The sequence below is a fragment of the Pipistrellus hanaki genome, assembly GCF_964339955.1.
Source record: "Pipistrellus hanaki genome assembly, chromosome: 1".
Taxonomy (NCBI): domain Eukaryota; kingdom Metazoa; phylum Chordata; class Mammalia; order Chiroptera; family Vespertilionidae; genus Pipistrellus; species Pipistrellus hanaki.
In genome coordinates this window covers 79,566,702-79,578,528 of record NC_140503.1, presented here as the reverse complement: position 1 = coordinate 79,578,528, position 11,827 = coordinate 79,566,702, and the positions used below count along the sequence as shown (strand labels likewise).

Sequence of the window (11,827 nt, the reverse complement as noted above, 5' to 3'; positions counted from 1 at the left end):
TGAAGTCTGTGACTTACTCACTGCGCCTTCCACTGTGCTTGGCACATAGCAATTCTCAATACTCATTATTCTTAAATTTTGACATTAAGGTAAAAATAATTAGCTTGTAAACATATCCCAGTTTCTTGGGAGAAACATTTAAGGTCAGTTGCTTTCATCTGGGTCTTGTTTTCTTCATGGCTTTATTCATTTTCTTCAGTGCTCTTGTTCTGGGATCTGACATTTTAATTTAAAATAATATAGTAAAAAACAACAACAGTCACATCACTTTTTTTCTTTATTAATATTATAATAAAAAAACAATAAAAATCACGTCACTTTAAAAAATATTTTTATTGACTTCAGAGAGGAAGGAGAGGGAGAGAGAGAGAAACATCAAGGATGAGAGAAAATCATGGATTGGCTGCCTCCTGCATGCCCCCCATTGGGGATCTGGCCTCCAACCCGGGCATGTGCTCTTCGCTGGAATCTAAGCTGGAACCCTTCAGTCAGAAGGCTGGCGCTCTACCCACCAAGCCAAACCAGGTAGAGCGATAATGTTTCTTTTTCTTTTACTTTCAACAATAAATAATTAAAAAAGAAAAAAAAATATCACAGTAGATTTGACCTGGGGGAGGGAAGGGGAAACACAAGGTTGTATAGCTGTATTAACACAAGTATAGATCCATTCAAACTCCACCGCAGGAGAAAGAGGGACCCATCCAAATGCTGGTTCTTCTGCCTTACAAAGCAGCATCTCTCATTTCCCAAAGGAACACGTTTCAAACACTATCCTGTAATATCCATTTTTGTTTAAAAGATGAACACGTACAGTGGGAGTGTCTGGGGACATGGGTGTATTTATCTCACAACCTGCGGGATTCATTTTTTTTTTTTAAATTTTATTTAAAAAGCGATAGCCATAGTCCCATTTCCGATAAATTACACCCTAAGTATTTCCAAGTATGTCCTGTCAGCAGGCACATTTTATTTCCAGGGCGTGGGAAAGGAAACGTTGGAGGGGAATCCCCGGGGACACACTGGAGCCCAAGCCCCGCAGGAGAGCCCAAAGCACCCTCGGGGCGCCGCTGCAGACTCGGGGCGCCCAGGGGCCGGTTCTCACATCGGTACCGTGGAGGTAACACCCGGCGTTTGCTTCCCAGGGTTTTGGCGAAAGGGTTTCTTTCTGCTCGACCGAGGGGCCTCTTGCCTCCAGGGACCGAGGAGCGGAGCTCGCGGAGCGCGGACGACCGGGCGGGAGGCCGGGCCGCGGCTCGGCGGCGCCGCGCGGAGCCTCTGCCCGGACTCGCGGGGGGCAAGCGCCGCGCAGGAGCACGGGGCTCGCGGGCGCGGCGTGCGCGGCGCGGGGAGCGCGCTCGGCCTGACAGCGAAGCGGAAAGGCGTCAGCACGTACGCCAGCGGCGCGACGGCGGCCCGGCCCAGGGAGTCGGGGCCCCGGGAGGCCCGAGCGCCCTGGCGGGGGCAGCAACGCCTCCGGCCTGGGGGCGCCCCTGCGCGGCTGGCCCGGCGGCCTCCGCAGCGCCCCACGTGGCGGCCGGCGGGAGGCCGACGCCGGAGCCCATTGGCCCCGCCCCCGCCGAGCTCGCCGGCCTCCCCGCCCAGCTCTCGCCCAGCCCCCCCCAGCCCCCTCCGGCATCGCGATGGACGCGGCCTCCCCCCGCCGCCGCCGCCGCCGCCGCCGGCAGCTCCGCGCGTGCCTCTGACTGAGCTGCGGGCCTGCGGAGCCGCGTGCGGGGCCGGGACGTGCGCTGCCTTCCGCGGGCCGGCGGGGCTCTCCCTTCCCTGTCAGCCGGGCCCCGCGGAGGAAGGGGAGGGACGAGGCGCGGCGTTTCCTGTGCCGCCTTCCCCGGCTCGACCTGCGGCTTCCTGGCCACCCGAGGGCCGCGGCCTGCCCTGACTGTGCCCGCGGCCTGCCCGGAGCGGAGCGGAGCGGTTTGGGACTCCGAGGCCGGGTGAGAGCTGGAGGGAGGGGGACGCGGGAGCGCTTCGGGCGGTCGGAAGGGCGAGGCTTCGGGGCCGAGATCAGGAAGCCGGGCGGCGGCGGCGGCTGGGAGGAACCAGACCCCCGGCCCCTGGTAAGGTCGGCGGGGCGACTGCCGACTCACCCGCTGAGCCCCTTTGTTTCCCTCCGGCGGCGGAGCCCCGCTTGCCCGAGCCGGGTCCCCGGGCACCCCCGTTCCTCTCCCTTGCCCTTCAGGAGGCTTCGCTGCCCGGCCACGCCGGGGACGACCCGCCGGGCCTCCGGAGTTCTGGGCGCCGCTCCCCGAGACGCGCCGTCCCGTCCCATTCCGGCCGGGGCCTCCTGGCGGGCTCGCCTCCTGGTCACGGGGGCTGCCTTCGCGGGGTGCGGGGCGCCCCGAGTGCCGGGTCGGTCGGCCCCGCTGGTCTCCGCCGCTGGGCCCCCCCCCCGGGCCGCCTCCGGGCTCACACACCTGCAGCTCCGGGCTGCGGGGGACCCCGGGCTGCCCGCCCTCCATTGGGGCGCTTCCAGGCTTCGGGGATGACTTTCCTTTTGGGGTGCGCGTGTGTGTGAGTGTGTGTGTAAGTGTGTGTGTGTGTGAACCAACTGCTCCCTTCTGTGCGGATGGGGAAGGAGGTCCTTGGATTGGCCTACATTCTGGTCGTCATGTTTTTTTTTTTTTAGTTCATTGTTATTTACGTTTAGCATTTCTTTTGAAACTTTTTTAAGAACAATTGACGAGACTGCCAAAAATCCCTCATCAAGTCTGTATTCGTAGGTACATCTTAGTACCGGATTGTCGTTTGTATTTGGACATCTTACAAATAGTAGAGTGTGAATTGAGAGTCAGCAAAATGTGTGACTCGAGAGGCAGTTTTTAAAGCAGGAACTTAATTCGGAGGGGTAATGGTTCAAAGTGCTGCAGAGTCCGAATCGAACCCTTATCTGAAGATCAGTTTGGGGCGGAGGAGTGGGGGAAGAAGTTTGCCGGAAAAGAGAGAGAGAGAGAGAGAGAGAGAGAGAAAGAGAGAGAGAGAGAGAGAACCTTTAGTAAGGTGTTCTTTGCCTTTTGGCACCGGCCTTAGTGATAGCAGTAGTGGGATCCGAAGCTTGTTTGAGACTTTGACAAAGAGCTCTGGTTTCCAGCTAAGCCGAAACCTAATCAGCTTATACTCTTGTGCAAAACTGGCTTTTATTTGGTATGCTATAGGAACGTTAAGTCTGAGGAATAAGGAAAGTTGAAAGCACTAAGCACTATGTGCACTAAGCACTATGTAAAAAAAAACAACAAACCACATAACTTAATGAGTCTTTTCTAATTTCTAGGAGGACACCATGAAAATTTGGTTCCAACTGATGCAAAGGAAAAAAATTTAAACCCCAACTGATCAATCCTGGACATTTAAAGGAATTTTTCCCATTTACTTTTTTAATTTAAGCAAAGAGGCTTAAAAAAAAAAAAGAAACATGGCAGATGTGGATCCAGACACATTGCTGGAATGGCTACAGATGGGACAGGGAGATGAAAGGGACATGCAACTAATAGCACTTGAACAGCTATGCATGCTGCTTTTGATGTCTGACAACGTGGACCGATGTTTTGAAACGTAAGTACATCACTTCATCATCTTCCTTTGGGGTTGCTGTAGTGACATCTGTTTTTGACTATTTGCTGACTTCAGTTTGTTTAGGATTTTAAAGCTATCTTTTAAAAAGTTTAGCAGTTTTGCATTTTTAATTTTCTGTGTAGTAAGTCGAGTAATGATAATTGTGATGACACAATATGTATTTATTGAATGAATAGGGTTAAGTAGGGAATACATTTTTAACCATAGCTTGGTTAATTCATTTTCAAAATATGTTATGAACTGCTAAAATATAGATACTTAAAGGTAACTATTCCTGTACCAAGAAATTAACTAGAAATCGATATGAAAATGTAGATGATAATGAACATATGTTTATAAATGCCAATTTTTATAAGTATTAAGTTACATGACATCTTTTGTTCCAGCAAATCATTTTCTTTTAAATTTCAGTTTAGAGGGTATAAATTGCATGGTACCCACATGGCATACTTTTTGGAATAGTAGAAACAGATTATGAAGTTTAGAAAGTTTAAACAGTTTTATTCAGAGGTTAAAATGTAGAAGTTAAGCAAAAATGTAAAAGAGAATTCATTATTAGAGTAGCCATTAATGCCATGTTTTTTTTTCTGAATGCTATTTTAATACCATTTTGAGGTAGTTAATAGAAAATATTTGAGATGTTGATATAAAATTTGATGTATCTTAATTTCTTTGAAGTGGGAAAAAGATTGTATTATTAAATTGATAACACATTTTTAATTGTCTTCATTTTTGAATGAATCATTATTGAAGATGAATTAATAAGTGTGTAATTAATAATCCTCAGCTGAGGAACTTGGAAAAAGCTCATGTGATTGGGGCAAGGAAGAGTTGCTGGCGAGCTGAGTTGAGGTAGCATCAATATCAGATGGAGTCTTTTGTGTATGCTAAGTAAAGCTTTTGGTTTTGTCTCAAAGTGATGGGAAGTGCAATGAAAGAGAGATGTGATTAAATTTTACTTTTAAAAACATAACCTGCTTTTGGAGAATAGTTGAGGACAAATGCTTGTAGACTTGTTAGGTTATGAGTCAGAGAAAGGATTGCTATAATAAAAGTATAAATAAATGGATAGATTGGAGACACATTTAGGAGGTAAAATAGGACTTGTTGAGTATGAAAGTGAAACAGAAGGAGGTAACGTATGATTCAGGTTACAATGGATGATGCCATTCAGTGAGAGAGAACACTGGAACAGAGGAGCATGTTTTGAGGGACTGAGGTCATGAGTTTGGGTTTGGCTGGATTCTCATATCTGCTTCTGCATTCAGTCTGTTGCATTATGTTGCTTTGATTAAAATATATGAAAAAAAATCCTCTATAGATGTAGTTGGAAAAAAAGGAGGAATGTTGTAATATATCCCCCCCCCCCCCCCCCCCCAATCAATGGACATTCTCCTTTGATAGCATACCAAAACTGGGCAAATAATAGTTTCTTAAGGGTGAGAATGTGGATTCTGAAATAATATCAATGAACTTTTCATACTATTACATTAAAAGCTATTGGTCTGTCTTGTACATTGCGTAGGTTTTTAACCCATATTTAAGTTTGTAAAGTCAGCCGAAATCGGTTTGGTTCAGTGGATAGAGCGTCAGTCTGCAGACTGAAAGGTCCCAGGTTCGATTCCTGTCAAGGGCATGTACCTTGGTTGCGGGCACATCCCCAGTAGGGGATGTGCAAGAGGCAGTTGATCGATGATTCTCTCTCATCGATGTTTCTAGCTCTCTATCCCTCTCTTCCTCTCTGTAAAAAACCAATAAAATATATATTTTTAAAAAGTTTGTAAAGTCATATACTTACTGGTCATGTGAAAAATATTGGTCTACTGAGTTATACAGATATCCTAAGTTGACATATGTCATCCAAATATAAAAAACACATTTGCTGATTTGACTACTGATTTCATCAGAATCTTTAAATATTGGGGAGCTGTCAGTGTCACAATGGCAGACACAAGTTTCCCAAAATTATAATTTTTTTTTTTTTTTTTTTTTTTTTACATTTTATTGATTTTGTACAGAGAGGAAGGGAGAAAGATAGAGAGTTAGAAACATCGATGAGAGAGAGTCATCGATCAGCTGCCTCTTGCACACCCCCTACTGGGGATATGCCCGCAACCAAGGTACATGCCCTTGACCGGAATCGAACCCGGGACTCTTCAGTCCCCAAGCCGACGCTCTATCCATTGAGCCAAACCGGTCCCGGCCCAAAATTATAATTTTTGCTTGAATACTTAACTATTATCAACGGCAACAGATATTGTTAAATTGCTTTCCTTGAAATGGAAGTCTTAACTTCATTAATTTTTGAGAAAATGTTTGCCAGATATCCAAGTCTACATAACCACGGTTTGATGTTCTTTCAAGTAAAAATGATGTTGCATGGAACCCAGATATCAACCCAAATCACTATGCTCAATTAATATTTGACAAAGGAGGCACTAATATACAATGGAGTCAAGACAGTCTCTTCAATAAATGGTGTTGGGAAAATTGGACAGATACATGCAAAAGAATGAAACTAGATCACCAACTTACACCATACACAAAAATAAACTCAAAATGGATACAGGACTTAAACATCAGACGGGAAACCATAAAAATACTAGAAGCATCCACAGGCAACAAAATCTCAGACGTATGCCAAAAGAACTTCTTCACTGATACTACCCCTAGTGCAATGGAAGCCAAAGAGAAAATAAACAAATGGGACTACATAAAAATAAAAAGCTTTTTTACAGCAAAAGAAACCATCAACAAAACAACAAGAAAGCCCACTGTGTGGGAGAACATATTTGCAAATGTTACCACTGATAAAGGTTTAATCTCCAACATCTACAAACAGCTTATACAACTAAATGATGTTGCATGAAAAAAGTGGCTAGTTGGGCTATTTAAAGGTTGTACAAGTACTTTTCCTTGACCCAATCATCATTCTTTGGTATGCAGAAGTACTTTATACGTTCGTCCTGTTTCCTTAAGTAAAATATTTAAAAGATGTATTCAAAGTTTGTGGTTAGTGAAGTTAATGATTTCTTTTGCTTCACCAAGATTATTCTATAGTAAAGTTGCTTTTAAAAATTTCCATGCCCAAACTTGTAGTACAATTCAGTGCCACTACCTTGATTCATGCTAAAGCACCAACAGTTTCGTCCACCACTATAGGCCTGATGCATGGCATTTTGTGCAAGAGTAGGCAGGCCTTCCCCTGACTGCAGGTACTGGCCCCCCTTTGGCCACTGGCAGGCACCCAGGACTCCTGCTTTCCTCCCAGCCCTGGCTTTGTCCAGAAAGATGTCCGGTCTAATTAGCATATTATGCTTTTATTATTATAGATTAGTTTACATGCCAGCACATGAAAGAAATGAATCAAGAATAAAAAGGACAATTGTGTTGAATATGGTGAGAGGGGTCAAGTAGGGCTGAAGACTAAAAGATTTAGCAACATTCTCAAGATCATTGATCTTAATGAGGACTCAGAGTGGAATGGTGATGAGGGACAGATCTGAATGGATTGAGGAGTAAGTAGAAAGTGAAGAAATGGAGACAAAATGCAAAAAAACTTTTTTGAGAAATTTGGTTGGAATGGGGATGTGGGCTTCTTCTTTTAAAGGTCAAAGTGATAGGAGAAAAAATGGATAATCCATAGTGTAAGGATTCTGAAAACAAGACACAACAAAAAATGGGAGAGAATTGGCTCTTGTCAGGAGCAGTGTTTTTAAAACTTCAATATGCATAATGTGAGTCACCTGGGGGATCTTGTTAAGTTGTCATTGTAGGTAGCAATTTGGGAATCATTGCTTAAGTTGGATTCATATGGTTGACTGGTCTGATAGTAGTTCTATATAGACTGAGTAATCTTAAACTTTCCTAATTAGGCTACCTTTGGGTCTGTAAGTTGGTGTAATAGTGTAGTACTGGGTTTAATATATAAAAATAAATTTTAGCGAGTTTAAAAATTTTAATAACTCTTTAATTGTAATGTATATAAAATTTTGTGCCATACATGTATAGTTTAGCACTATTCAGGGAGGGCTGCGAGTATGCATAATATTTAATTTTTTCTTAAATTTATTTAAAATTGTGTATGCTGAAATCTTAATTTGACAAATGCATATAGTTGTGTAACCACAGCACATTTGAAATTCAGAACAATTCTATCACCCCCCAAAATTCCTTGGAACCATCCTTTTGAAGTTAAGCCCTCCTGTAGCCTCAGTGCCTGGTATCCAGTGGTCTGTTCTCTGTTGCTGTAGTTTTGACTCTTTTGGAATCTATAATAATAAAAGTATAATATGCTAATTAGACTGGACAGATGAACGACTTCTGGACATCATTCTGGATGAACCCGCAGTGGTGGGGACTGAGGCAGAGGCAGTTAGGGGCGATCAGGCAGGCAAGTGGTTAGGGGTGATAAAGCAGGCAGGCAGAGTGGTTAGGGGCGATCAGGCAGGAAGACAGGTGAGTGGTTAGGAGCCAGCAGTCCCAGATTGCTGGTTTAGGCCTGATCCTGAGGGGTCCCAGAATGCAATGAGGTGCAGGCCAGGCTGAGCCCTCCCACTACCCCCCCCCCACCCCCAAGCAAGAATTTCATGCAATGGGCCTCTATAGAGTCATATAAATGGAATCATACATACAGTATGTAGCCTTTTGAGTCTGGCTTCTTTCATGTAATATATTGCATTTGAGTAATTTGTGTTGCTGTGTGTATAATAGTTCCTTTCCTTTTATTTCTGAGTAGTATTCCATTTCATGCATGTATCACATATGGTTTATCTATTCACCTCTTGAAGGATATTTAGGTTTTTCTGGTTTTGGTGAAGATGTAACTAAAGTTGATATAAACATTAGCATACAGATTTCTGTGTAAATATGAGTTTTCATTTCTTCTAAAATTACAGAGATTAGTCTGACAAGATGGAGAATTGACAAACTGATTTCAAAATTCATATGGAAATACAATGTACCTAGACTAGCCAAAACAATTTTGGTAAAGAATAAAGTTGGAGAAGTAATGCTACTGTATTTCAATTCTTATTATACAGCTATAGTAATCAAAACAGTGTAGTATTGGTGTAAAGATAAATGGACCAATGAAATAGAAATCAGGAATAGACTCACACATACATCAAGAACTTATTTCAACAAAGGTGCAAAGGCAGTTAAGTAGATAAAGGATACCTTTTTAATGGGGCTGAAACAATTGCATATCCATATGCAAAAAAGAAAAAAATAACTGATCCATATCCTATATTGTATTCAAAAAATACACTAAAAATGAATCATAAACCTAAATTTAAAACTTAAAACAATAAAACCTCTAGAAAAAAACAAGGAGAAATCCTTTTGTGACTCTAGGTTAGGCAAATATTTATTGAATGAACACCAAAAGCATAGACCAGCCGTAGTTGGTTTGACTCGGTGTGTAGAGTGTCGGCCTTTGGACTGAAGTGTCTTGGGTTGATTCTGGTCAGGAGCACATGCCTGGGTTGCGGCCTCTATCCACAATGTGGGGTGTGCAGGAGGCAACTGATTAATGGTTCTTGCTCATCATTGATGTTTCTATTTCTTCCTCTTCCTTCCCTTCTGAAACCAATAAAAATATATCTTTAAAAAAAAAGTAGACCATAAGAGATTAAATTGATATGTTTGTAGGTCTCTACTACTAATTTATTTTCTGTAATAGAGGACTGTTTAGGCTAATTAATTCTTCAGTAAATTTTAATAGTATGTCTTTCAAGGATTTGGTCTATTTAATATAAATTAAAATTTATGGTCATAGAGTTGTTTGTAGTATTATCCTTTGGATATTTGTACAGTCTTTAGTGATAATTCTCCTTTTCATCTTGATATTACTGATTTTTATCTTTTGATCAGTCTGGCTAGAGATTTATCAAATTTATTAATTTTGTCAAAGAATCAGCTTTGGTTTCATTTATTTTTCTCTTTTAAGCTTCACTGATTTCTGCTTTTTATTCTGTGTTGATTGAGTTTAATTTGCTTTTTTCCCCCCTAATTTTTTAGGTGGAAGCTGATGTCAGTGATTTGAGATCTTTTCTAATATAAGCATTTAGTACTATAAAGTTCTCTTTTCTGCTTTAGTTGATGTATATTTTCATTTGTTTAAAAGTATTTTACAATTTTTTTAAAAAAACTTCCTTTTTTACCCTTGGCTTATTTAGAAGTATGTTGCTTAATTTCCAAATATTTGGGGGTTTCACAGATATTTCTGTTACTATTGTAGTCAGAGAACATACTTTATATAATTTAATTATTTAAAATTTGTTAAGGTTTGTTTTATGGTCCTTGATGTGGTCTATTTTTGGCGAATGGTCCAAATGCAGATGAGAAGAATGTATATTCTGCTCTTGTTTGGTGGGATGTTCTGCAAGTGTTAGATTAAGTCAAGTTTATCGATAGTGTTGTTCAATGTATATCTTCATTAGTTTTCTGTTTTGTTTGATAGGTTATTGAGAGGTGTTGAAGTTCCAGTTATAATTGTAGACTTATCTATATTACTCATCAGTTCTCCCAGTTTTGTTTTTTTTAATACATAAATGATGTGTTCACTTTTAAAAAAATATATATATATTTTATTGATTTTCCACAGAGAGGAAGGGAGAGGGATAGAGAGCTAGAAACTTCGATGAGAGAGAAACATCTACCAGCTGCCTCCTGCACACCCCCAACTGGGTACATGCCCTTGACTGGAATTGAACCTGGGACCTTTCAGTCCGCAGACCAATGCTCTATCCACTGAGCCAAACCGGTTTCGGCAGTTCTCTCAGTTTTTGCATAATATATTTTGAAGCTCTGTTAGTTTATTTTAGGATTTCATCATTAGGTAATGTCCCTCTTTATCTCCAATAATTTTCCTTGTTCCTAAGTTTACTTTGTCTGATATAAATATAGCATACAAGCTTTCTTTCTTTTTATTGATTTCAGAGAGAGGAAGGGAGAGGGAGAAATAGAAACATTGATTGGCTGCCTCATTCATGCCCCTCTCCTACTGGGGATCGAGCCCGAAACCCGGGCATGTGCCCTGATAGGGAATCGAGTCAGAGACTTCTGGTGCATGAAACAACACTCAGCCAACAAACTGAGCCACACTGGCTGGGCTCGGGATTTCTTTTGAAAGGGTTTGTTTGGTATATCTTTTTCCAGCCTTTTAGTTTTAACCCCTTTATATCATTATATATAATGTGGGTTTCTTATAGACAGTATACAGCTGGCTTATGTGTGGGTGTGTTAATCTTTCCTTTTTGGCTTTTAAAAAAAAATGTTTTTATTGATGTTAGAGAGAGAGGAAGGGAGGGGGGAAAAGAGTGAGAGAGAGAGAGAGAGAGGTGAGAGAGGTGAGAGAAACATTGATTTGTTGCCTCTTGCACGCACCCTAATTGGGGATTGAACCCACAACCTGAGCTTGGGAATTGAATTGGTGACCTTTCTGTGCACTGGACAACACCCAATCAACTGAGGCACATGGGCTAGGGCTTGTTTTTCTTTTTTTTTCTTTTTTTAATGCAACCTGACAGTTTGTTTTGAATTGGTGAATTTAGACCATTTTCATTTAATGTAATTTTTGGTATGTTTGGATACATGTTTAATGTTATTTCTGTTTTTTGTTTGTTTGTTTGTTTGCTTGCTTGCCTGTTTGTCTATTTCTTCTGTTTTGCCGTTTTATCTTTTTAAAAAATATGGAACACTTTCACAAATTTGTATGTTGTTCTTGCATAGAGGTCATGCTAATCTTTTCTGTATCATTCCAATTTTAGTATATGTGCTGCTGAAGCTAGCACTCTGCCTTTTTCATTATTTGAATATTTAGCATTTTACTTAATTTACATTTTTTGGTTTTGTTTGTTTTGTCTCTATTTTTTAATATATATTTTATTAATTTTTTACAGAGAGGAAGGGAGAGGGATAGAGAGTTAGAAACATCAATGAGAGAGAAACATCAATAGCTGCCTCCTGCACAACCCCCACTGGGAATGTGCCGGCAGCCAAGGTACATGCCCTTGACCTGAATCGAACCTGGGACCCTTCAGTCTGCAGGCTGACACTCTATTCACTGAGCCAAACCGGTTAGGGCTATCTCTATTTTTAAGTGATTGCTCTAGGGCAGTGGTCGGCAAACGGTGTCTTGCTACTCTGTTGACTAATGAGTTTGCTGACCACTACTCTAGGGGTTACACCTAATTTAGAGTTAATATCTTCCTGTTTAAAGTAAAATGAAGAAGAT

General features: G+C 41.8%; 1 protein-coding gene across 5 annotated transcripts in view; it reads left to right on the top strand.

Annotated features, from left to right (window-relative positions):
* The first annotated feature begins 1,521 nt into the window (after window positions 1-1,521).
* Window positions 1,522-11,827, top strand: part of HECTD1 (HECT domain E3 ubiquitin protein ligase 1) — a 90,930-nt gene continuing 80,624 nt past the window's right edge. For 2 of the 5 annotated variants that reach the window (XM_084874220.1, XM_084874216.1), the window contains exons 1-2: window positions 1,524-1,952; window positions 3,287-3,567. In XM_084874220.1, coding sequence (XP_084730346.1) covers window positions 3,428-3,567 — 140 coding nt within the window. In that variant the 5' untranslated portion in view covers window positions 1,524-1,952; window positions 3,287-3,427. Of the gene's footprint in view, window positions 1,953-3,286; window positions 3,568-11,827 lie in introns of all 5 variants that reach the window. The other 3 variants (XM_084874217.1, XM_084874218.1, XM_084874219.1) reach the window with 3 other exon arrangements.